We start from the raw sequence: 27371 nt of genomic DNA on the forward strand, positions 1-27371 counted from the left end.
TTGTGGACAGGGCTGTCCACGAACCCAGACACGGCGTCGCAATGAGGGTAAAGCGACTACCCGTAGTTCACCATATCCCCAATCCTTCCCTGCCGAGCGTGTAACTTGCATCCACGGGACCGTCCCAACCCGCTAAATTGGTGCCAGGACTTGAAAGCACTGTCCACTTTATTATGCAGCCTGGCCGTTCTACTCATAAACTCACTAGTGCATCTAACGCCACTGTTGGCGTTTCGGTACACCAGTGAAGATTAAGCCTCGTTTTGCGCCAGATATAGCGTGTGCTGACCAGCAAAACAAAAACGAAAAGATTACTAGCTGTGATGAACTCCTTGATTTCGACGGGAAGCCTGCCGGAAGGATAGAAGACTTTTTCATAGATAAGTCCCGAATGGTCCTTCCATTTTCAGTATATGCAGACATGGAGGGCGTGTTATCATTTATGTTCTTTTGAGCGTACTTCAAAATCGAGATAAAAACACGTGAAGTAACCAGCTTTCTTCACAAAATTTACGACCGTTTTCAGGAAGACCATAAACGTACCGACTAGGTGCCATTGAAATACGAATTGCGCGCCCAGAGTTGTACTCGATTTCGCTCAAACAACTGAAAAGAAACTGCTGCGAAATGTGGAGATTTCAAGGGTTCGAATATATATAATCGGGCACTAAAAGATTCTTGAAGATTCTTTCCCCTCAAACTACGTTTTGAAAGAAACTTTCGGTGTGCATTTAATGTTCGGCGCTTAAGGCTGCTCTCATCACGTGGAAGCAAAAATTTCCCACCTGGTAAGTTGTGGCATCTCGGGTAGCTTTAGATATGGGGCGCTACGGGAACACATCGTGAAGGAGCCCAAGCACACCGCTTTCTTCCTTGCGTTCATACACTGGACTGTGATAGTACGTTAGGGTTCGCGTTTTTTCGGCTAATTATAGTGACCTCAAGGTAGCGAAAAATTACGAAAACCCTTTTGCGTTTACGCGATGACGCTGATACCCCTATGGGTTTTGTTCGGGTCATTTGTAGTTTTGATGGCAGTGAAAAATTATGACAGATTTGCCGGAATTTCCACTTTAGCTCAAGAGGATCTGGTCACATACCTCCCTGGTATAGCTAAGCAACCTGGGTTTCGGCATTATTCTGGATATTTGAGTGGCACAACCGAGAACACACAACATCACTACTGGCTAGTTGAAGCGGAAGAATTTCCTGAAAAAAAGCCTTTGATACTCTGGTTGAATGGTGGCCCTGGATGCTCGTCAATGTTAGGGCTTATGACAGAAAACGGACCCTTTCGTGTGAGTGAAAAAGCAGCAGTTGTGCAGGTGGTTGTTCCCACGGTTGCACGCTGTGCTTTCATGTACGTTAACTGCTTATTTATCTGAGATGGGACGGAAATGTTGAAATGCGTGACAGGACATTAAATTTCTACCTGGCCTATTGTTGCTGATTCTGCTTGTTAGAGGAGAGTGGTCACTATTATCCCCAGTTAATTCTCACGTTCGTCACCTGTCAGGATTCGGTTGTGAAAGTGTGACAAGGTTTTCCTCCCGAAGCTGCTCTTCTTGTTCCAACGAAGTGCTGCTCCAGTAGAGCATTTTACTGCCAGCCTGGAGTATGTAGGATGGAAGTTATTACCCTACTTTCATTCTCTTTTGAAGTGCTGGTGGACGTAGCAGTCTTTCCACCAGGCTTCCAGTTTGTGAACGCAGCTTATTGTTTTGTGTGATATGCGCAGGCTGGAGAAAACGCATCTGCATAGTATATTCTTTCTGTTGAACGACTTCCAAAAATGATGAATAGGCCCTATGACGTCGTTATTCTAGAGTATGAATGCCCATCAATTTGGCGCCAACGTTCATGGGATATTCTTTGCATCCCGGTTATAATTTTGGTACCCAGCCTTTGCACTCTCTCTATTTAGTGTTTCCTTCTTTGAGATCCGGGAGGAGATGGACTTTTCACACTTCATTTCTGATGAACGTCGAAGTTAGTAAGCTGAACACTTTGGGACCTGGAAATGTCCTCCAGAGAATCAACGAGGAATTCAGACCCACCACTCGCTCCACTGCAGTGCATGACCACTAGTGAATACAACAGAACCCGTGAACCTAGGGTCATCCGCACAAATGGAGTAATCGGGTATCCGTTGTGGCAGCTATCAGTCTGCTGGGTGCAATCTACTGCCATCAGCCCGGGTTTCTCAACAGCATTAGTCAGTTTCTACCATTCTCCATAGCTCTGTATTTTTTGGGAATAGCAGGGGTAAGTTGATAAATTTACGTGTACTGTGGAACGCCTTGGCCCAAAAACAATCTCTGTATTTCCGCACTAATGACTTGTCTCTGTTCCGAGAAATTACGACTAACTTGCACTTTCGGTTAACTTTAAGAGCCTATTGAAATACAATTTACAACTTGTTATGGTCAACCAGTTTGAAAACCTTTCCAAAGTTAAAACAACCTTACATGTATGGTCTTGTGACGCTCCGTCAAGTTTATCATGTTGTTGGAAGATTCGTATCGCAAAACCTCGTACTCAAAAGTTTATACATTTCAAGCTTGGTGAGTCCGCTTGTCCGTTTAGAGGCTTTAGATTCTCGCTCAAGTATTCTTTCTGAAGTCATGGGACTAGTGACGTTAGGGACATCGGTGTACAATCGGTGAGATTCCTGCAGTTACAGATATCTGGAATGGGTCTGATTGTTCCCACATAAGAGTTTAAAAAAGCATCCTGTTTTGTACACGTCCTGTGAAAAATTTAACTTACATTTAAACATCGCTGAACAGCTCACAAAAATGCAAAAGTTCATAACCTCATGACAGTAACTAATAGTGCGGCTAAAACTTACGTTTAGCAAATAATGGTAAAAGCACAGCCTAATTGACTGAATTGCTTGCGATCAAGTCGCGGCGCGTTCGATTGTCACGGGTTTCGATTGCTCACCTATGTTGTTTATGGTGGCACCTGCTTGCTTTCGGCGTTTTTGTGTCTGGCTAGTGTGGCAAAAAATTTGTGGACAACACTGCATACATCTGTATATTAAATACAGATAACCATATTAGATTCTTCTGATAGGGCAATAAATGCATGGGCCACGGTAATGTTTAGAAAATCTTGGCATGCATAAAACGCCACGTATATGAACGGTGCGAATCCAATTTTCCACTGGCCTATTGGGTGTTAAAATAAATTTTCTGGGTGTCGCCTAAACTGTCGGCATTGAAAGTGGAAGTGAATGTACTCAGTCTCACTTGCGTTCATGTCTCCAAGCCAGATAAGATCAGGTGATTTGTTGCAGGAACAGCCTGAATGCACTTTAAGTTGTCCCACCAATCCAAAGGCGCTTCTACCTACTTCTAAACGTGGCAGTTACACGCTGCGTTTACCCCTCAGCTCCCAGATTTTAGGCTAGTTTACTACAAGTAAAGATGGAACTAGGAACAATTTTGCCAAACAAATGGACGAAAGTGGTTGGCTTAACTTTATGACGGCTAGTTTTATCTCAGCTATGACACAAGACAAAAGGTAACCGTAGCAAGTATCAGTTTAGTATGCAACTGTGTGCGGTAATAGAAGAACCACTGGAGATAGGATCCATCTTATTTCCCCTCAATAAATTGTTTTTGAGATTCCACGGGCATGTGATGCAGGAACAATGGAGAAGCCTGCTCGGAAATAAAACAAAACCCACACGGTCGCAATGACATAACTAGCATTAAAACTGACTGTCCACCTCCACGTACGGGAAATGTGGGGAATGGATATGTATATGGGCTAATACATACTTAACCCTCCACCCTAAAACTTTCGCCTAATCTCGCTGGTAAAGATTTAGTTACATAAGTTATCTGAGAAAAACAGTGGCAGAAGGTCAAATCTTCAAGGTTAGAAGGACAGAAACACCAATCGAGGGCAGGCGAATTATGACAAGCTCTCTTTTGGCTGAGGACAAATCGTAAACAAATCTCGTGAGTAAAATTAGCCGACCTGTGAACAGTTTGTGCATTTTACAACGGCCGTGAACGTAGACAGAATAAGGATGCTCATAAGTTGTTCTACAAAGCCTTGAATAAACACTCACATTATCTCAATTTGGAGACGAAAAATAAGTGACATGGCCCAGCTCTAATTAGTACTCACTTACTAATAAGCTTAGCAAAAGTTTTTCGATATTGCAGCCTTTTGATAACTTTCCAACGAAATCGAATTTTTTCTCGGCAAAAGCCATACTATATTGCAACAAAATCGATTTGTTTCTGTTTTCCGACAACCCGGCTTTTCATAAAAATTTGATGCTGATTTGCAGTGGCCGACCAGTGAATCTGGTTTGTCGGGAGTTTGGTGTGACTCAACTACAAATATTTTCATCCATTTGCATAGGTCCAACAAAACAACACCAAGGTTTTAGCTGAATGGTCACCAAGTAGTGTTTTGCAGCAAAGTCTGCACCCTTGAAGGTACATTATACACACATTTGATAGTTGTTAGTGCAATACATGCACAAATGAACAAAGCAACAACAACCTAGTTTTACGCTTCTGATGCAATTATCGATTGAACATAAACATGAAAATTGCATCGTATCGGTCTGTTATGCTGCTTCTACCATTGTACAACGGAAAAACCGGTATTATCCATGCGCAAAACTTTTAAAATGTCTGAACGATTTTATTTTGTGTTTCCACAAAGTCTTTCGAGTCAAGTGGATGGACCAAATTTCACATAAGCTTCTAGAGAACAGAACATTTTTTAAATCAAATTCAATCTAATTCAAAAATAGATAGGTTTGTTGGTTTACATAAGATTAGTAATAAAACCTCAAATCATGAGCAGTGTTCAATATACGATGACTAATGGAGTTTGAAATTGTGGATGGTCGAAATCCCACCTATGGGCAGTCTTAGAACAGGTTAAAAAAACAATAGCTTCATTGGATAATTGGTAGCTTGACAGAGTGGCATACAAACAGCGATATTTATCGGTATAGTGAAATTTGAGAGATATTGGTTTCCAAAATGTAAAATAAGTCTTTTTGAACAAGGCTGGCTCTCTGTTTCAGTATAGATTTTGCAAGTTTGCGCAACACGCAAGACTGATTCAGCGGTCTACCAGTGCACTCGCTGTCTACGTTTAAATCACAACTGTCTAAAACTTAAATAAGCTCTTCCAGTTCTTCTGTCAGTGCCTAGATTGTAGTTTCACGTCCAGTAAAACAACATCACTAAACGGATGATTGGTAGTAATGTTGCTGGGTTACCCAAAATCACCTTGACTGTGTGGTAACTCATGCTCTTCGACAAAGCATGCATGCGTTATTACCCTAATTATAAGTACTTGGCGGATGCCGCCAGGCACTTTGATGATGAACAATCCTTTATTGTCTGTGCTTATTATTGTATCGATATGTTTAGGCTGGCTGATGGCACGTAGCCTGCTTACGCTTGTTTGCCCCCGGTCTTCACCTCCCTTGTCTACACGCGTGCAGGACCACATCTGGCCCTGCGCAAACCATCTGTGACTTTATACATATGCACAGGCGCTTAATGGTGAAGCAATTGTTGGCTGGCATCCTAATCATACAATATATGTATAAATGTACCCGTCCTGTTAAACAGTATACAAGTCATTTTTCGCATTCAGTGGGTCACCAAAAATAAAAGTATACTTCACCGGGTTTTGATGGCCTCTCTGACTTGTGGCCATATTCAAATTACTTGAGGGAGAAATCACCATGTTTAGCGTGAGGTTAGCTCATGTATAAGTTTTGTGAGGCTAAGACTGAAGCAAAGATGAAAGCTTTTTATTTTGTGCACCGCCTACCCATCACTTACTGCACTCACCTAGTTCTGAATCATCCTGTAGTGTATATAGCAGTTGATGGATGCATCCTTCACGGCATAAACATAACACCGATTATTTCCCAGACAAACAAAATTGGCTAAATGCTACTGAATTGGTAATCTAGAGAAACCTGCTCTTTATACATTTGCCTTAAAAATGCAAAACCAACCTGCAACTTTTTACGATCAAAATGTTTGGGTAAACCACGAGAAATTTTGTGATACACTATATTGGGTGTCGTATCAAATCAAAAGCAAATATATCAAAGTTTGCTATTTCAGAGCATCTTTGAATTTCTCCTGTGATCCGTAAAAGACTAAGAATCACCCCCCAGTACTATAGGGTTGCTTGCTTCTTCAGTGTATTGGTGCTATTTATATTGCACAGTACCGTGCAGTTCGGTCTTAAGCGTCCAGCTCAGCATTCTGTTTCAGTCTTTTAGTTTTTCATGCCTGAGGTGATGACGCGTGCAAACCAAGTTGATGAAGAGTTGGGTCATGTGGGCGATGCCGAATGTTAAAAGTAAAAGACTAAAGAACGGATGGGTTAGTTAGGTGGTTTCCAGTGGGAGAAAGCAAGGAGGATGATTCAGAATGTCAGTGTCACCTTATTTTGTTGTTATTTTGTGACTCAACTTGGAATTTTTCAGCCTGATTTTCAGGTTATAGGCAGGGTTTTATCTGAAATTTCTTCGAGGATATTATTCAAGGAAAATGATAACCACTACAGTTTATTTATTGTACAGTTTTGTTAACTGTTTGAATAGGCTTCCATGCTTGGTATTTTACCGAAAATGTGATCTGGTGAGAGTCAAAAAGTTAGCCAAGAGTTCACCAGGGGGTTGATTTCGTCATAAATGTCTGTCACTATAGGGCCATTTGTTTGGAAGGCAGAAGATTACTTAATTTAGTGCTATGTACACCAATAAGTTCAGTTTGTCAGAAATTTTGTTTCGGTTTCGTGAAGATAACTCAGTGCGGCTCTACTTTTGAGTTTCATACCCTCCCTGAGATATCTCTGTCATAAGCTGAAAAACTTCAGTACACCTTTTCCACCTGACTACGCCAACCTTTCAGGTACAACGAAACGGATTGCTGGATTACAATCCATATTCATGGAACAAGGTAAGTAACTGTTATTTGGCTACTTGTCACTTAATTTGACGCAAACCTCAACGTGCTGTGTGGAAGCCCATAACCAGTTCATTTGGACATTTATGAGGACATTTTCTAACACATCTCTGCCCCACACCACATAGGTAGAAGGAACTTCTGGAATACGAATCTTTCAACAGCGAACTGGGTAAATATTATGTGACATCAAGGGGCACCATATATATATATATATATATATACGCTTTTCACATCATAGGTATGTGAACACCTGAATCAATGTTTTTATTAGAGTTATATCGCTGTATTGGAGATGACGAATCTCCATTGTGGGACATGTTGGACTGTCATATCAGTGTGCTTATTCTCATGAATAGTTGTGATAAATTGGTGTTTACCAACAAGCCAATTTCACCTTTCATGCGGAAGTTATTCAGAGAAACTCTCCGAATACATCATTGCTTACTGCCACGGCGTGCTTGTAAATAAATCGGGATAGTTCATCTATGTATTTTGCCCATGGATTGACCCTTGTGTTGAAAAACATTTATTTAATCGAAAGCTTGTTATTTCGGACAGTCATGTAAATAGATATCATGAAGCTTAATTGTTCCTGCTAAACCGTGCTGATGCTCAAAATGTTCCATTAACCTCATCACGATTCGACCGAGTTCTTGGTCCATTACCAAAACATGACATGCCTTACCTGGTGACAGATGTCAGTCATCAACTCATTGTTTTTGACGAAGCTACTCGTGTGAAGGCTGCACTGTAGCACTCACTCCTATGTTTTGATAAGTAAATGGCGTTCTTATGCATTGCTTACTTCATTGACTTCACTGTGCGGTGTGCCGAGTTGCTGGGTTCCTGGATAATCCTTGCACCTACCCTCGTATTTCGAAACACAAACGTTGAATTTCTCATTTCAAAATCTTAGAAAGCCTGTCAGAATACCCACAACGGGGAGAGATGACCAATATTTTTGGGTGCAGCACTTTGACAGCAAAAATGCCCAAGCCTGATCTTTATTCACCTGAGGCCCATCACCAAACGTTACCCGATGGTGAACGCTTTTTCATTCTCCAGAAAACTCTCTATGGAGGGACGTGTTCTGTAATCAGGGGACTCAACTGCGACGATGGATGGTAAAAAATAAGTAAGAGCAACTTATGCACTAGGCGCCTGGATATCCGTAAAATAGCCTATCTCCTGAAGAAGACCGCCACGAAAGAGGAGTCATCTCATTGGGTTGTTTCTTCAAAGTGGAGGCTTAAAAATGCCCAACGACTATCTGTTTTTCTTGTAGTTCTACTGCACTTATAATTACTTCACATAATATTTGAGGAGACGTCCTAGGGAGTGAGGTTGTGAGTGTGAAAAAAATGCGTGAGATCAATGTAACTAGTCAGAGGCTAACTATCAATAGCCGAAGTTTATTTATCGGTTAGTACTGTTGACCTGATTATAGCGGACTTCTGTCACAGGCCGACTGACTTTTTCTACCTCATGGATAGCCTTCCTCTGATGAAGGACATCCACATGCAACAAAGTTAAAGTGACTTTTGACATTATGTGGAAACCTATGAACCTATGAAACCTGTGACGACTTCAGGTGTCGTCCTATGGGTAGGGTCATTCTTTGATACCAAGCAGAGAAGCACCGCACTACTGTATTATTCATTCTAGGAAGTATGCATCTCACAAAGCTACAGGGAGTCTGGAACCTACCACCTCCAGGCTAGTGGTTAGAACACTTGACAATTTGGCCAAGACTGTCTAAGCAGCCGTATGGTTAACTCATACTTAGGCAGGATGTAGCGCCACTCATCCTTCATTGACGGAGTCCACATCACATGATCCAGCGTTCATTGTCACCTTGAGTGACGACTTATCGGACAGAACTTTCTTTTGCCTTATGATTTATAGCATGAGGATAAGCAAAGCTAATGGTTCCTTACGAGGATAAAACGGCCTTTTAGCGTAGACTGACTACACTTAAGGGAAAAATTCTCGGACATGAGTTATTGGCACAATTGTTGTAACAGACATTTTCACCTACAGTAATTTAGAAAATGACCCCATGAACTGATAGGGTATTCGAGAAGTTTAGAGAGTGAAACGTCGTTAGTGAATGTAAAATATTTCTCATAATACTACGGGACGTAAGTAGTACCAGTCTTTATGTGCGGTTTGCTTTTAAAAATTCTTGACACATCAAAACAGTTCGGGTGATCACAGGGAGTTTTCCTCGACTTTCAGAGTGCACTGGAAACCATAGTTCAATCACTGAGAGCTACCGTTAAATTTTGTTTTCACAATTTTGAGTCATTCTGCAGAAGCAAATTAAACCGGAAGCCTGCACTATAGCATTGATCATCGAATGAAATAGGGCAACGAAAAACTGAAACCTCATGGAAACCATGTGCGAGTCCCAGTGGCTAAAGACGCTCGTCGCCTGTTGATAACAAGAAACTAAGGAATATGCTAAATTTGGATTCGGACCTTTGGCTTAGGTTAAGAAACTTATGGACAGAGAATTGTTTATGCACCCGGATGTGCTTATGTATCACGGATTCTGCGTGTAATTTATTACACGCTACCATTCTATTCCTAACGCACCTGTATTATTAGCCACTGACAGAAGCAGACAGCTTTTAATCAGGTACAGTTTCGTTTGTTCACCGAGCTCAGCAACTAGCTTGCAAAAGTTTCGTCGCGAGCATGGGCTTTTCCTCTAGATTGGTTGGCGTTTATCTAGCCTCAGAGGAGCATTTTTTATATCCATCAATTGACCGTTTTGCCCACACGTGATTTGATTGATCCGTTTACAATTGATGCTGTGCAGTGGTCCAATTTATTCTATTTCATAGGCCTTTGGGATGTGACCATTTTAACAGTTACGGATGTACATCCTGATTACGGCCTGTTTTCATCCTTCAAGGTTTGCGTTCTCTGCTTAATATCTATTAGCTTCGGTTCTGAGTTTGATTTTTTGTAGTTCTTTTACCCTGGAATCTGGATGATTATGTTAACTGATTACTAGGCTGCGTATTCATGTTCCACCTTTGTTCTTACATGGGTTATTATGTGGATTCATTCTAGTTGCGTTTGTGTCCTTCCCTACCTCCATAAACGGAGACAATTGAAAACTTGTAGTTTAGCTTAACAACAACGTGGATGTCATGCGACCGTTTATAGGGCCTCTTTCTCGTTTGTCTCACATAGCGTTTGCAAACCAGTTGCTAATTTTGGTGAACAGGTTGAACGTCAAGTGATCGGTTAATGATGGTGATCAGCTGATGCAGCCGAACCACCAACATTTCACGAGGTTGTCAAGGGGTGTGTTATGTCTAAGTTGGACCGCCTGTTCACATCAGCTGTTTTGTCTGTTTACAATATTTACACTAGCGTTTTCACAAGACAGAACTAACAGAACTAACATGTCAAAGCAGAACGCGAATTACGAAAAATCGTTTTTGACAAATCCCTGACCGCCAAATACAGGTACAGATGGAATATACTGTTAAAGAATTCGCCCAAATTCTATTTAGGTGGTTTGAATTATGTTCTTACTTGTTGCTCCAGTTAGAAACGTTGAAATCCCCATTTTTCTTTCTTTTTTGTTGGGTTTTAAAGTTTGCCAATGTACTGTATTTGGAGTCTCCAGGAGGTGTCGGATTTTCCTATGTGAAGGACGGAAACATGACTACGGACGACGATGTGGTGAGTTGTCATATATTTCAAGACCGCTTAATCATTCATGAAGACAGATGCATTGTATTATCGCAAGCGGAAAACATCGAATTTCTTGGCCATATTATTTTTGATGCTCGGTAAATGTGCTTGTTATGTGATTAGTAGGTTCCATTATTTCGGGTATAGAGTACCGAGTACATTTTCTCATCTTCCCGCAAACTAGACGTCACTAACAAACTATCACGCGATGCTGAGTTTTATGAAGAAGTTTCCAAAGTACAAAGGCCGTGACTTTTACATTACGGGAGAAAGTTACGCCGGTGTCTACGTTCCATTGTTGGCTGTACGTTTTCTGGAAAACAACTTCAAGGACCTGAGTCTGAAAGTAAGCTAGCATTCAGTTCATTTTGAACTTGAGCGATTTCTGAGCTGGAATGGTTGCTTTCAGGCACACATTTTATTATAAGGTTTGAAATAGTATAGTAAACCGATATGTTTCTTTGTTAAGGGTGGATTTCACAAATGCTATTTCCACGGAAAAATAGATATGCGGATAGAGACTAATGAAGTTCTACCATTTCTCAAAACTAATGGCAGAAAGGCCGTCCCATTTATTATATGGACAGTTTTCAACATCTCTGAAGGTCTATGTACTTGGAGATGTAATTTTTGAGAAGGTGCACCCGCGAAACTGGGGTGTTCGATGAAGTTCATTATCAGCGTTTGCATCATCTTGATTTAAATTCAACTCTTCCGACTCCTTTCTAACATGAAGATATGTGCGCTACCTTAGAGAAAAATTACGTCTTCTCGCCATAACAAGATGCCCGATTCTACTATGGAGCCGGGAGATGTTGAGCTCTCGCATAGCCATCTCACTATGGTAGCTACCTCTAAGAGAGTAGCTGGGTGGAAAATAATAGTTTAGGCTGGTGACCTCAAAAGTACTGAAAAAATAAAATTGAAGCCGCTAAGATTAGGTTTTTCCAAAGTAGGTGATAAGAAGAATACTCGGAGGTTCATTGATAGACGTTTGTGACAATGGTGAAGTCAGTTCCCAATTCCACGTGCTGATACGGGCACTGACGCCTCATTGGTTGATAAAAACAACGAAGTGGTCGCTTTGTAGGAAACAATTAGCGCTTGTCTGCGCCAAGCCCGAAGAATTTGAATGGGCACAAATGAAGATAGCTCAGTGAGCCGCCAGTCAGAACGGATGACTGTATTTTTGATTCTTCTTTCCGTATATACATTAGTTTGTGGGTTCTCGCGTTGTATTTCAAATCGACAAACCTTTATCACAGCTTCTGTCCAGTGATTCTATCTATAGACAGAGGAACTGAGTAGCCATTAGTTTTGCTCCGGGTCACTTTTACTTTTTGTAGCAAAGGCGAGAAAGGCGCCTTGGGACCAGTAATACAACAGTTGCTCTTTTACCAGCGCTATATTGATTACATTCTCATTAAAAGTGGTCCTCTTGCTATGATACATGAGGCTACATTAGGCATATTTAATACCCTTAATTAACAACCAGGAAGAGGTTAAAACCACTAATTTCTTGATGTTGCATTAGTTCATGGGGAAGACGAAGCGATTCAACAACTTGTATGCCGAGAACTGACGTCGAATGTCTGGTACAAACGAATCTTTGCCCAGTGTCCAGAGATCTGCTGACAAACGTATTGAGAACCCTTATGCATGAAACTCAATTACACATTGCATTTCATCTTGAGGTTTGCACATCATCTTTGTGATTCATCGTGGGAATGTATGCTTTGTTCTACTTAAGCCATAAACCGACCACATTTTTCTGTTTACTTTCGGTAGTTTTGAGATATTATGTGTGGTTGTGTACTTTTGTAGTGAGAAGCTAGTTATGGGTGCCGAAATCCAGCTTAGAGTTTACACGTGAATGGGAGATGGACAAGCGACTCTTGTATGTTTATTTGATGTTTCTAATTTTCGTCCATTTTTATTCTGTTTTTTCTTACCATTACCATTGAAACAACGTCCTTTGTTCAATACTCTTTAAACCTGCGGTCAAAACACCAAATGGCTACGGAGTTGTGTGACTGTTTTGACCGACTAATTTTTTCGAACTTAGTAACTTATTTTCTCAAAGAATCACTGTCAGTCAATATCTAAACTGGTTTTAATATTAATGTGAACTACAGGTAGTCTGTCAACTTAAAAGGAACCCACTCATCTTACTGTATGTAAGCAACACATTTACCATAATGTTCTTTCTGTGCGAGTAAATGAGGAAGTATCCTTTGCAATCTCTCTCTCTCTCTACTAAAGCAGCACCACACACACAAACACCCCTTATTATTTAGATTACATGTTGCAATGTGCTGTGAGTGGAAATCGAGCTTCTTTGTGCTCAAATGACAGGATGGGATAGTAGTATCTATTTAATACCTCAGTTGCGCTACCGCATGCATTTTTTCAGTAGCTTGCGCATTTTACTTCGACGGTCTCTCTCAGGACTGACTACTAAAATCCACATCCTTTTATTTAATATCACAGAGGTGTTTGTATTTCAGCTACGATGAAGCATTAAGCAGCTAGTACAGAAATAATTCAGGCAAGATGTACAGGATGTTCTTTGAGATTGAATATGAAGAACAAATCGTCAGTAAATCAGCGGGTAATGTTTGAATGGAGAAGTACTAAAACCTACACAAAGCAAACATTCTACATCCGAAATATTTGGCAAATTTTTTAAACACATGAGTCGAAATGTAGTCAGGACGGCTTCAGTATTTTTCATGCACTTTCAATGTATCCACTTTCAGAGCTCATCGGACTGACTCGTTCTTTATTGTATATAGGATCATATCAATAATGAGCGTAAATACGAACCTGTCCACTGTAGTGACGCATGCAATCGGACGTGATCAGTAAAGTGGGCAGTGAGAAACGATGGAATTCAGAGGATCGAGAAGTGGGCACTTTATATCTTACCAGTATGGATGTGTTTGCGATATAACCATCTAATTGCCTGCATTTTCTGATGCAACAGTCAACTTCTGTGAGACCTGTGGCTAGAAAACAACTGTACCCATACCTCGTAATACTATCAGGTCAGACAGCATGGCTACAACTCATAAGCTTTTGAGACAAGGAGCTCAAAAGAAGCTACATTGAATGAACACCCAGTACTGTCACAAGTGATAAAGTGACAACAGGGAAGCAGGTTACTTCACGTGAAATAAGTGGCACTGTTACTTAAATTGATGGTGTTGAAGATATTCTGCCCAAGTGAACAAGGTGGTTTGCGGAAACTATATTGGTATAGTTGGTCAAAGGCTATGTATGGGTAATTTGGCTCTGATCCGGGTTTTATGTCTGTTCGACAACTTGATCACAGCCCTTCACAACAACATCATAACTGGGTGTTTCAAGTTTACCAGACATATATTTTACTGCACAGATATGAGTTTGACTTACAGTTTTCATAGTGGCTCAGTGAAGGATAAGGACTCTCAGAATCTCACTGCCTTGCCATACTCTCTCTCGTTTAAAATATTACAGCGAACAAAACGTTTGACTGGACTTTTGGTCAAGGATGGGCTGTCACTAACCTGATCACAAAAATCCACTGTTCACTTAAAGTTGTTAACAACCAAACGTCATACGTGGACTCTGTTCTGAATGATGCAAATTTGGTTATTCCAGTGGTTTAGACAAGTTCAAGTGGTTAAGAGTACTTTGTTTGACAGCCGTTGTAATAGGCTGATCTACCGTTATCCAGAGGTTAAATTTGTTTGTTTTGAATTTCGTGATCTCATCAAATATTAACGAATATTTTCCTTACTTTAGGGCATCGCTGTAGGAAATGGTGTTCCCAATAGAATTTTTAAAGAAAACGCCATGCTCTACTTTAATTATTACCACGGTTTGCTTGACCAGAGGTAAGTTGTTTCACTTTGGGTCTAACCACTATGCTAATTTTTGTACTCAACTAATGATATGTAATTGACCTTATCATGGCATTTCGCTGAAATTTCTATGCCGTTCAGCTGGCGTTTGCTCACATTATCAGAACTTAAGTATTTCACAGTGACGTTTCTTGGAAGAAACAAAAGCACTGCTGTAAATTTAGTCAGCGTGGTGCGGTAGGCGTGCAAGTCCTCGAATCGGTTTTTAAAATGAAGTGAGCAAATAATGCGAATGGGTTATGTATTGAAACTGCCGATCTACACTGGTCACTTTAGATGCAATTTGCACAAAAATGCAATGACCATAGGGTGAAGTGCTGAAGAGATATCATGAGTTCGCGTTCTGCAGTGAAATGGTACAGATGGTTTGAACCACTGAACTCTCAACCAACAGCTTCAATTGATGATTTCGAGTATTTTTAATCTCATCAACTCACATAGCTTGCAAGACTTCTAATGTAGGGAGAGAAAGGCCAACAATCGAAGGTAATAACTATTGTTTATATTTTGATTGAACGGCTACGTAAGAGTTCTTCTGTCTAGCATAATCATCACCGGAAATGACCGAAAACAAACTTTTGTACTTTTACACTTTTGTATTTTCTCACATAATTGATTCGGGTTGCATAAATAAAGATTAGAAACAATGTTTTGCTGACGCGGCCAATTAAGTCAAGGTCTTGTTACGCAACACAAACCAGAATGGTTCGGTGAGAAGTTGAGTTGCTGATCAACAACAACCATGCCGGACCGTGTAGAGAAAAATGGTTGAAGAAAACGATTTGATTACTCTGACATTGACCAGGAACCAATCAATAGGTGTTCGCTCAGTCTTTCCTCCAGCCTTTATGCAGGCAGCACATATTTTACGTGCATGACCGCAGTGAATGAAACAAACTTTGGTATATCACAGCATGTCTCCGGTCAGATCTAGCAAGATGGATAAAGAGAGAACAATATTTTAAAGGTTCATCAATAAGAACAATGGGTTCGTGTAAATAAGTATGCTTAAATACCATTGTTTTAATAGAAACAGTACACCCTTTCATAAAAAATAAGCTTATTATTTTAAAACACCTGTAAATCTAGTCTAACAAAATCGTCAGTTCACTGTCTCTCAACCTCTCCTGGGTACCACAGAATTTATTTGGTATTGGATAAATATTCAGTCGTATTTCTACATACTTTTTTAGAAGTATACTAAGTTACACAAACGTTGCCTACTTTTTTAAAGTTTAGTATACTTTACGTAATGTGCTTCACTTGATTGTGCTTTTTTGTAGTTAATTCTACTGTTTTCCAATCACACGAGCCCCCCAATAGGAAGCATCATGCAGCATACCGACCTCGTTTATTTCAAGTTTTTCACCGTGTGAACCACGTCTGAGCATACTGTTAAACGCTCGGATAATAGCACAATCTTGAAAATACCGTATTCGGTAGAGCTTCGGTGAGGCATCGCAAATTTCGTCTTCTCCAAAAAACTTTAGTGCTTCCAGTTCATCGAAGTAATAACCATCAGCCTTCAAGAGCATCCTTGACTATATGTATGGGCTAGTTGAAAAAAAATCACTTATAGTAGACATGAACAAGCTGTACTGGTGACGATGCCGTCTGTGACAATATGTCTAGAATGTGTTCAATTCTTAATACTCCGACTAAACAGGCATCCAACTTGTCAAGTTTGGTAGGCTCGTATCCCATGTGCATAGTACACCGTCTTTGAAGGATTCTCGCAAGCAAGAAGTTTGTCAATGTGTGTGTGTTGCCTCTGCTTATGATCCAACCAAACGTAGCTCTGACATCATCAAAGAAAAGACTTATGGCTCCGTGAATACCCTATTGTGGCAAGCTAAAACCTCAGACATTGCTGTGGTTGCCGAGGATCTGAATGCACACCTGAGCAGGTTTAGCGCATCTGGGACTCAACAAGTATTGAGTTGGACTAGATGCGGTACGTATGGACAATATTGAACGATCGCTTCATCTGCATGCTAGCCGTAGGCTGTTTTTGTAGAGTTTAAACTACTGCAATATCCTTAGGCAGATCAGGAAGAACACTAGTTCGACTGGAACAGCGTTCGCGTATTGGCTCAAGCAAGAACAGAAAAAGAACGGGAATTTATGGGAGCGTAATATTCCACAGAAGCAGCTATCAACAAACATATCGAGATTGATCCCATTTACGAACCACTAAGAGCAATAGAACGCCAAAACCTCAAAGCTCTGAGCTGCAAAAGTAACCAGACTGGAAACTCATAAGAGGAGCAGGATAGCATCATTAGGGTGGACACATCAATTTGACTGGAGGATGGCCAACCAATAAACCAAAGTATCAAATGAACTGGAGGACGCAGGGGCACTAGCCGTTACGATAGTGAAAACAGTGCCGGGTAAGCAAATAATAAAGCCCCAGATCAGAAGATAACGCGCGCCAATCAAGGTCGGAGAAGAAACTACTAAAAATAAAAAGCATTGGGATAACCAATCAGCAGGGCAGATCACAACACAACAAAGATACAAACGGAGCCAACAGATACCAATCGATGCCCCAAATTACCCAATCGCTGTAGAGTATAACAGGTAGTCTTCAACTGCTTACAAATGCACGCACGCAAATAAGTAGTCACTCAGCCGCGCACTGATGATGTCTCCTCGTACGGTGACGGAACACTGGAAGCCAGTTTCCGAGCCCGGCGAACAGATCAACAGCCACCTGATCAACAACCAGTAATCATGGTTGTAATGCTGTGATGCGTCACTGCTGAATACTGATGATTATACGAAGTACATAGGTCATATACTTGGTGGCATGTTCACTGGGCTCTCAAACTGTGGAACGTCAAACATCAGTTTTTATGCCTGTTTGCTGTACCTATTCGGTTTAAGTCCATAATTAGTGATATTCACAGCTCCTAAATGTGATCTTGGTTGTCAAAACTATCGAGAATTTGGATGAGTAACCCTTCCAAAATGGAGATGTTATTTTTAATTCACCACACTGGCTGGCGCACGAGTTTAGAAACCAATGGAAAGCAAGGAAGAGACGGTCAGCAGTAGACAACAAAAATAATTTTTACAGAAATTACAGCAGTGCGGTAACAATCACCAAATCAGTGAATGCAAGGTTTTCGTCAGTTGGTAATGGTGCGGCTAAGCAGCAATGATCAACTGCGGACCACGGAATGCAGGAATAGTGTGGTTAGATTGTTTGACACAACCGAATATGCAGGGAAAAGCAAGTATGTTGAAATTTCTAATTCGCGCTAATGAGCCGATATATTTCATGAGCTCATGGCATTTAAAGGTCTGGTTTACACTCAAGCAAGATGTGCTGCACAGCACAGACAACTTCAAGCTTTGAAACCAAACTGCGTGAGTAAACCGGTGACGTATCATTGTTATCTGACATTTCAACAGAAGTCCAGAAATGCCAAACGGGAATCAGTACCTGCAACAGGCTTTCTGTTTTGGCCATTTTCTCGATCGTGTTTATTTTGTCAGTGAATGATAAACCTTTGGTGCCGACTCGAGTATGTATACTTACGTCCAGGTTTATTTATAACACCTTTAGATTTGCCCCCTCTAATCCAGAAGTTAATTTGCAGTCTAAATATCCTTCACAAATTTACGTGTATTTATTGTTTTTATGAAGGCGACCCGTTAAGTTTCTTCACTGTTTTCACATGCGTTACAGTCTTTGGGATGACCTACTCGCCAGCTGCTGTATTGGTCAGTGTGCAAACAAATGCATGTTTACTGAAAACAAATCTATTCAGTGCATGAATGTGGTGAGTGACACTACGCGCTGTTGGTATCTCTTAATTAGACGTTTGCTGTGTCACCAGTTTGGAGCACAGTCGTCCGGTGAGGTGCTAACTTTATTTGATTAAAACATTCATTCTACGTGGTGCTGTTTCTTACCTACACAAAAGCTGGCGATCTAACTGGGAGTGAAATATTCTTGAGTTACATTCAACAATCACCAATCTCAGTGATTTGGAAAATTTTTAACATTCTTACCTCTTATGATTGGCCGGACGATATCTCTCACGCCGAGCTCTTCGAGCACAAAAATTAATATTCTGAAATTTTTAATTTGTTTTTTTTTGTGTTTGCGATTCCGACTGATTAGTACCGTTTGAATCTGCGCATTGGTATTGCAGCAACAAGGATGTTGTTTGTGTAATATTTTGCATCATGTTTTCTGGATCGGTTTGTGACGAGAGCCGGAGGACGTTATTGTGATCTCTGCGCAGTCGAGTTCATTTTGGGTCATTGAGTTCCGGCTGATGGAATGTAAACAGTTTATTCTTTGTTTTACACACTCAGCTGCAAATCGTGTGGATGTAAAGCGGATTAGTTCGCAGCCGACAGGATGGCGTATTATTATTATCTTTAAGCCTGTTGAAACTCAGGTACAACTTGATCTTCTAAGAAATTTTGAGCTGCGCTTAGGTTTGAGTAGTATGCTGGGCAGTCATCCGGTTTCTTGGCGAATTTTTTTTATTTTGTTAATCAAAAGTATTCGTTTTTGACAAGATTACTTAGATAAGTCAAGCGAACGAACGAAGATACTCGTGGCTACTCTTCTTCGAATGAGGCGAACTTTACTCTGATCCTTCAAAACGCACACTCTTCTCTCGATTGTGATCCGATGAGCGCCTTCTGAGAGCCTTGTTATATGGTGGCTAGTGCGCCTTGAACGGCCTTAGTCTGAAAGTTAATGAAACAAAATTCCGGTATGGCATCACAAATAACATGGTCCTAATTCGTGATATAAGATCGGATGTTGAGGTAATCATATTACAAAATTACACTAACATTAACTTACTTTTGAAAATCGTTCATTCTGTCAAATATAAGTGTGCCGCTTCATATCGAATGCGAGGTATAATAAATACCCGGTCATAACTAAGTCATCTTTATCTGCTAGTGTTCTCCATGGCATTCCTGCATATCGACAACATCCCAAATGTCATTACTGGTGTGCTTTGCTGTATCACGAGGGTGAATGCTATTTCGAAATATTAACCTTGATTTTATGAAAGTTTGAATTGCACCGAACAGTTTACTATAACAGGAGAACAATTAGCGAACAAAATACCCATGACCCTTTAAAAAATTCTCCGATCCAGCGAAAAATGCACTCGAAGCCAAGAAATCTGGCCGCGGTTTTCAAGAAAAGAGACTCTCCGTAAATACATAGTGGGCATGCTTAGCTCACAACAAGGGTTTTTCCCCTCCAACGGATATACTCAAACGGTAACGATTTTTAGGTTTACAATTTCGTGTGAGGCTGCCCCGTGATAACAGTGCATCTTAATTTGGATTTACCCAAATTGAAAATTCAACACAATCCGGATAATATAAGTCGGCAGTGAGCATTACGGCTCGCACAGGGTGGTCTTCCGGTGGTATGTTTTTCAATCGTGAAGACCAGTTTCCGCCTTTCTGTGTGATCTTTTGGAGAATGGCCTTGCTTCCCATCGGACTGAGATCACTGTTGGTTGCGACAACTGTTGCGACAAGGCCTAGGCCCCTCATTTGGATTTGCCACCCTGTTATGTCACTGTCATGCTTTTGTGAGATGTAGCCTAATTTTCAATTAAAATGGGAAGCAGTGCTGAATTTCTGGGTTTTGAACGGATGATAAGGCAAAAGCTTTTGCTACTTCAAACCGGATCTGACAAGTGAGTTAAATATGAATCAAATTTATTTTAGGTCGCTGCGGTAGTCAGTGCTACCGATGGTCTGAACGTCTACAACATTTATGCCCCATGTGAGGGCGGTGTTCAGTCTCCTAGTTGGAGAGTTTTCAACCCCGGCAGATCATTTCGCCCTGTCTCGGAGAGACAATATTTGTTCAACGATAACATCTTTCTGAAACAAACAAGGAAAATGCAGTAAGTAATAAAAGTTTATTCCATCCATCATTTTATATTCATCGTGATAAGCCTGACCTCATCTGAAGTTGCACGATTTCTAAACCCATGTAGATATACCTTGAAATTGTGCGGCTAGTTATGTTAATTTTGGATTCATAATAGTCAATCGGGATGTGTTAAGATTTAAACTAATATTTCCAAGTGTTTTTTGAGTCCCAGAGATTTTGCTATGAACGAGCGATAAATCCGTTGGTGTTAACTATTGGTTGCCAGCTGAGGTGACGATAAAAATATAAGGATAATTCAAATGAAACGCTTCCCAAGGAACTGCCCACTCGCAGCTCCACGTCAGATGTGGTGTGCATCAATCTTCTTCTATCGTCGTAAAAGATGATGTGCTGGTGGTAAATGTGCATAACATTTGCTGCGCCACTATAATATTTATTGGGCATTTATTTATGTGGTGTCGCATCTATGCATATAGATTGCAGTACGTATCACTTTGAATACCATGATGAAGATTTCGGCGAATTACAATGTTGGAATGTTTCAAAACGCTTACCAGGCGGAACTGATCAGTGGGGTCACATATTGAAAGGTTTACTGTGTTTACATAGATTTTGCTACTCGTCCGTCAATACGCTCCTGGGCAAAACAGTACTGAGTGGAAAGTAGTATCAGTTCGTCTGAGTTGTCGTTATCAACGATCACTTTTTAACTTTTGTAACTGTTTTTGGATTATCAAGGATTACATAAGAGCTTCACATACTTCTGATTGTCAGGCTTAAAATACTGTCCCCTTTATTATTTTTCAGTAATGCAAGGATTTCGTTGAAGATGTTATTACACATAACTCTGAGTAAGCGCGAACTCCATTGTTCGTCTGACTTTTGGTTGGGTAAACGAATGTTTCCATAGAAGATAAAAGGCTCAGCTAGTGTAACATTTAGTGGGATTACATAAGAGCTTCACATACTTCTGATTGTCAGGCTTAAAATACTGTCCCCTTTATTATTTTTCAGTAATGCAAGGATTTCGTTGAAGATGTTATTACACATAACTCTGAGTAAGCGCGAACTCCATTGTTCGTCTGACTTTTGGTTGGGTAAACGAATGTTTCCATAGAAGATAAAAGGCTCAGCTAGTGTAACATTTAGTGGACAAAATAAGAGGAAAGTCCGGAAAATCCTTCAGCTGCCATTGATACCTTTTGGTCACTTGTGTCAGCAAATTTGTACTGATTTACTCAAACGTACACAAAAATCTCTAAGGACAGACCATTTCCAAGAGTGGTCAATCCAAGAAAAATGTGCAACAAGTGTCCTTCACCAAACGTTTATCGCCTGAAACTTAAACTACCCATTTTGGAGAGTCGAAAATTCTAAATTCAGTGTATTAACTTCATTTATTTCAGGCAATACAGCAAAAAATAGAAAGTGGCTTTAATAAAGGCCGTTTACGATGTCAATTGCTTTTCAGTAAAATCACAAAGCAACTTTTTATTAAAATGTAACTATTTACAACGCAAGAGATTTGTATTGGGCAACAAACCGACCCAAAGATAACTATTTATTTCACATAAATTCCTCATCGAAACTTCTGTAACATTTTGGGATATTCTCGCAACCCAGTTAATTATCTCCAAAACTGCGTGTGCTCTGAAAGCAGACTCATCATGTAGTGGGGGAAAGACGACTTCTCAGATAGGTTATTTTCACTTTATGACTTACCTGTTGATACATCTATAGTGTGCATAAAATGTTTAACTTTATTTGCTGCAGCCTTCAGTTGCAGGATTTGCCAGCTGTTTTTGTAGAGCCGTTTTGTCCTTGTTGGGAATCATCAACGGAGCGTATCGCACGAAACCCCGGGGAAATTTCAAAGCTGCGATCTACCGGTCAGTAGTTTGAACACTTGACCTTTGGCCCACAGACAAGTGATCAGTGATGTGAAGCACTTGTGCTTAGGCAGGATATATCAGCACTCATTCTCCAGTTACCAGCTCGTAACAGCAATCAATTGATAACAGGGTGGAGTAGTGTCGACGTCTTGTATTAATCAAACTTGTAGTATTCGAAACATAAACTACTCACATTTTTTTGATAGTAAATTCCAAGTGCTTCATTAGGTAAGCGTTGAAAACTTTTCGGCCTCATGAAATAGACTGTCTTCACTTACATAACAAAAACCTAATCGCAGTTATAGCCTGGCTCTTATTTTTAAGGTCTTTTGAAAATCAGTCACAAAGTTTCAACATTTCAGAGCAGTTTCCGAGTGTGGGAGCAAAGTCAAAAGTAAGGAAAATTTAGTATACCCAACTTAACGTAAACTAAAATGTATGAAATCTGTCGAGTGACAACTAACTTGTTTCTACTTCCGGCCCGACGCTCTCGATAGATGCTAGCAGAAACGGAAACTAACGACAATTATGGTGGTTATCTGAGTACCACGTTGTAATGGGCTAATTGAATGCATTCTGACTCTGTTCATTAAGACCACCCTTAACTTTTGAGGTGATAATATCATCGAATGTTGGTGTTGCATAAACATGGTGTTTACTGCACTGTCGTCAAATCAGCCGTAAAACAGTACAGCTGACATAGTGGCCATGGTAATAGCTTAGTGGATATTACCTTGCTAACTGTCCTGATCTCCCGGTTTGACGTATCAAAAATTTTTTCTGCCATAGACGTAGTGATAACTTCTAATCCGACTAATAATCCATTCTGTGAAGGTGAAACCGGTGCTAGGTGATTTTATTGTCAAAGTGTAAATGACCAAATCTCACGGGGGTTACACTCAAATATTTGCCAATGTACTAAATTTTATTTAACAAGGACGCAAAACTACACAGACCGGCCCATCACCATGGCACCTACTTACGCTTATGGGCATATTCATATTCGTTACCATTAGTGGTATTAGTCACTTCCAGGCCCACTTCATTAATAGCGTACTTTGAATGGATAGTTTCATAATTTCTGTTGTATCTAATTCTTACCCCCTACAGAATGGTTTGTATTGAGTAAAACCTAAACTTTAGGGTCAAGTTTGAAACAGCTGTCGTAATCATGATTGGTCAAAGACATGCTTGCTCTGAATTTGTTCTAACAACGGGTGATTTGTGGGAACCCAAAATCGATACTCTATATTCATCGCTTGACTAAAAGGCCAGATGTGTTTCATGCCCAAAGGTTTCAAAAGGCGTGAATGCTACAAATTAGTGAACATTATAAGGCCGACAGATAATCTTTGCCCGCGTCTAAAATATCGTTTACATTACGTGACTTTCAGTTTGTGCTTTGGTTATAGGGACTATTGGTCGCTTCTCTCGTTTTCATTTGCACTGGGTGCTGCACAAATTTAACAGAATCTGATCACTTAGAAACCTTAAATGAGCACTCCCCTTATAATCACAAATCAGAAGAGGTTCCATTTATGATGAGCATACACTTTAACAAGGTTGACTGAATGTTTTTTGGACAAAGACTGCCGCATGCTTCAGACAGCAAGCAGGTGTCGAGATATTTTTTTTGGCCTCAAATATTGCTTACAATAAACCTCCTTCATTTTTGCCTCTATAGTGTGCGGCAGTGTAATTCATCCGCAAAGAAAGCTAATTAAGTAAAATCGATGGATTTATGAACAGCTTACAGACATTTCTCCGTCAGCAAAATTGCTTACAGGTGAACCACGCTTGCTATCCCAGGCAAGCAAAAGCGTGCACAACTATCGCAAATTGTATTTCACTGCTTCATAACTATATCAGAAGTTGTTTAATAAACCAAAACAAACGAATTCTACTAACTTTTTATCTCCGACCGGCGTCCTTTGTTTAGTCATTTGCTACAAGAAAGTAGTTTCGACTCAACAATCAAAACATACGTTTTTGAGAATAAGGGAATTTATCGGAATAGCACGTTTCAACTCAATTTTGAATGTGAATTCTACTGTGAGCAGCAATCTTCTTGCTGATCTATATAATCCAGCAAGACTTAGTTGTCTAAGTCTACCTTTAGGTGTGCACCGTGTGTGCAGTTTACCTTCTTGTTTAATCTATTATCCAGTGTTCACCACTAGACGGTGCTGTAAATATCTAAACTAATTCGAGGTATGTTAACTGGCATGCCTACAGATATCCGATTTCTCGAACCGAACTGCTACTTCTAGAATTTTAGAGCTTTGGTAACAGTTTTGTTACAAAGACTTTCCAAACAATGGTGCCAAAATTTTAGGCCAGGAATTTCAACAGAAACTCCTAAATAAGTTATTACAGATGCACTATTATGGGGCGCAAAATCTGAACCGTTCTTTGAAGCAGCCTTTAATTATTATCTTTGTTGACTATGTCAACTTTTTCTACACTACATCCCGACATCAGGCAGTTGAGCAGCCGGTTTGTAGCCTCCTGCATTGATGATACAAATCTTCTGGTTTACTTCAACAATCCTAAGGTCAGACAAGCACTGCATGTGGATCTTATTGAAGTGCCCTTCTGGGACACTTGCAATCAATTCGTGATGGATACTTACGGACATATACACAAGGCGTTACAACCGCAGTACTTGAATATCCTTGAAAACAAAGTAAGTGCTTCGTAGCACTTGATTAGCGGGTCAATACCTTACTGTTGCAAAATCACTTGTTTTGCGAGTCATTCTTTATACGTTTTTTTGGTCCATTAAGTGTTTAAGACCCCCACTGTTTGCAACCTCGTGTCAAAATTTTAAAGTTATTATTTCACTATGACTGAATGAGTACAAACTTATCACTTGCGTATACTTATTTTCTCCTGCGAGACTGCGAGTACAAAGCACTTTTATTCGTGAGCCATAATGCCAATGCCTGTAGCGTTGTAGTATTCCATATGTCGCACGTTTATCAACGTTACGTCTAACAACAGCTATAATTAATTTAAAGGACGCTTCTCCTTCACTTTTAAGTGAATTTTCGAGCATGCGCCGAAGGTGTATCAAGTGAATAGCTTTCAGACATCAGAAGGACCTTCTTTATACTTGCCCTATCAGATTTTTTGTCGTTACAGAACGAGTTGGGTTTTTGTCAGATTTTGATCGCGTTCAAAACTAGCGTTTTGTGAGAAATTCACTTGAGGCTGCTGTTAACAAAAACGTAATAAACCAACAAATATTCTCCATCCATGCAATTTTGTTTACTTAAAGCAAATTCATGTTAACTTCAACGATCTCCACCCCTTTTTTAGCGAGAGACCTAGTTGTTGTTGCAGGTTATTAGACTGTTTTGGTTCCCTCCAAAATCCTATTCGCTTCTTATTCTCTTTTTGAGACAAAACTGAATACCACATCATGCATATGCAATCGCCTTGGCAATAAGACTCGTATATAATCGAGCAGGTTCAACGCTATGTACATTGTTATGTAGAAGAGCTTTAGTCAGAAAGTGGAAATCCGTGAATGCGTTGAAATCTGTCATAGTTTCAGCTACCATGGGGCTTCACACCGCTGCACTAATCAAACTTCAGCTTGTGCTGTTTTGAGAAAAACACATAGTGAACTGATACCTGGATCTCATTGAGATTATGGTTTAGGCGACTGTGGCGGACCTCAATTTGGCACATGCTATTAATGGATGCTCGGTTGGGGTTTGGGGATCTAATCGTCCTACTCAAACTGCACTCAGTTTTTATCAAATAAGTGTATGACACTGATGCGGTATTTTGGGGTGCTTATTATTGAACGATATCGTCGTCACGTGTGGTTTTACTAACCAAGAATCCCAGAGAACTAGCAACATAGGTGGAGTTAATTGTTAGACGTGGATTACACATTAAGTACGCTTAGCCTAAAAATCCACATCAGTAGAGTATACACAGTCGGTGGTTTAAGGTTGAGGAAAATGGTAAACCGTTTAATCCCACGGCGGACTAATTTTATGGAGAAGTTGATGGTTTGGGTAATGTATTTTACTGGAAGAATGCATAACCAATGATTATTCGGAGCTAGACTTGATAACATGTTTATCAGCTGATTTATTGGAATAACTGGCGAAGTAGCTAAGTCGCTGTCCTTCCAGTGTAGGTTTTTTGTGCCACAGGCACTTGTATGTATGTCTTCATCGGGCGAGTATCACCCTAACGCTCATGTTTTCCTCCCAATACTTAAGGTTCGCACACTTCTATACGTTGGAGATGTTGATGGTGACTGCACTTTTCTTGAACATCTCTGGTTTGTTGAGGATCTTGGGCTGAAGGTAAGCCAGTCTTATTGACTGAAATGATGAAGTCACATTGAGGCTTTAAGTTTGTTAGCAACCTCATTATCCATTTCAAATAACATTGCTATTATCCTTACTTCCTAGATGCCAGAACCGTTGAAGCAATGGCTTTATTTTGAAAATGATGGGACGACGCAAGTTGGTGGCGTCCAGAAGGTTCTCTATCATAACGACACACCGTTATGGTATGTTACAGTTCGTGGGTCTGGACATATGGTGCCCCATGACAAACCTGTTCAAGCTTTCCATATTCTTACTAGGTTCATTCAGGGACTTCCTCTTTAACCGCCGATATCTACCCAGATATTGCCTTACCCAACATAGTTCGCGGTTCGTAGCATACTTGCCTTTCTATTATGATTTATATGTTGGTAGACGATTACAACCTATCACTACGGATTTGTGTTAATGTTTACGGAAATTAATGAACAAACGAAATGTCCCGTTTGGTGGATGGATACAACCTCTGTTAAAGTTGTTTTTTGAACTTTTTTTCACTTTGCTCAGCTTGACTTTTTTCAGTTGTCTAAAAACTTGACTCTTGAAGAAATCAGCTGGTCGAAAAGATTGATAAAACAAATGGTCTGTGTTCATCTATGAAGTTCCTATGTTTCGGAACGAAGAAAACGAGTACC

General features: G+C 40.2%; 1 protein-coding gene across 1 annotated transcript; it reads left to right on the forward strand.

Annotated features, from left to right (window-relative positions):
• Positions 1–983: 983 nt before the first annotated feature.
• T265_08403 (hypothetical protein) lies at positions 984–27021 on the forward strand (the record flags this gene model as incomplete). Its single annotated transcript, XM_009174199.1, has 11 exons — positions 984–1298; positions 6921–6968; positions 10593–10679; positions 10876–11037; positions 14478–14569; positions 16309–16554; positions 18294–18387; positions 20321–20502; positions 24866–25070; positions 26626–26712; positions 26821–27021. 11 exons carry the CDS (start codon positions 984–986, stop codon positions 27019–27021), a joined length of 1719 nt encoding a protein of 572 aa, XP_009172463.1.
• Positions 27022–27371: the final 350 nt, after the last annotated feature.

Source organism: Opisthorchis viverrini, assembly GCF_000715545.1.
Source record: "Opisthorchis viverrini unplaced genomic scaffold opera_v5_221, whole genome shotgun sequence".
In the NCBI taxonomy this organism is placed as follows: domain Eukaryota; kingdom Metazoa; phylum Platyhelminthes; class Trematoda; order Opisthorchiida; family Opisthorchiidae; genus Opisthorchis; species Opisthorchis viverrini.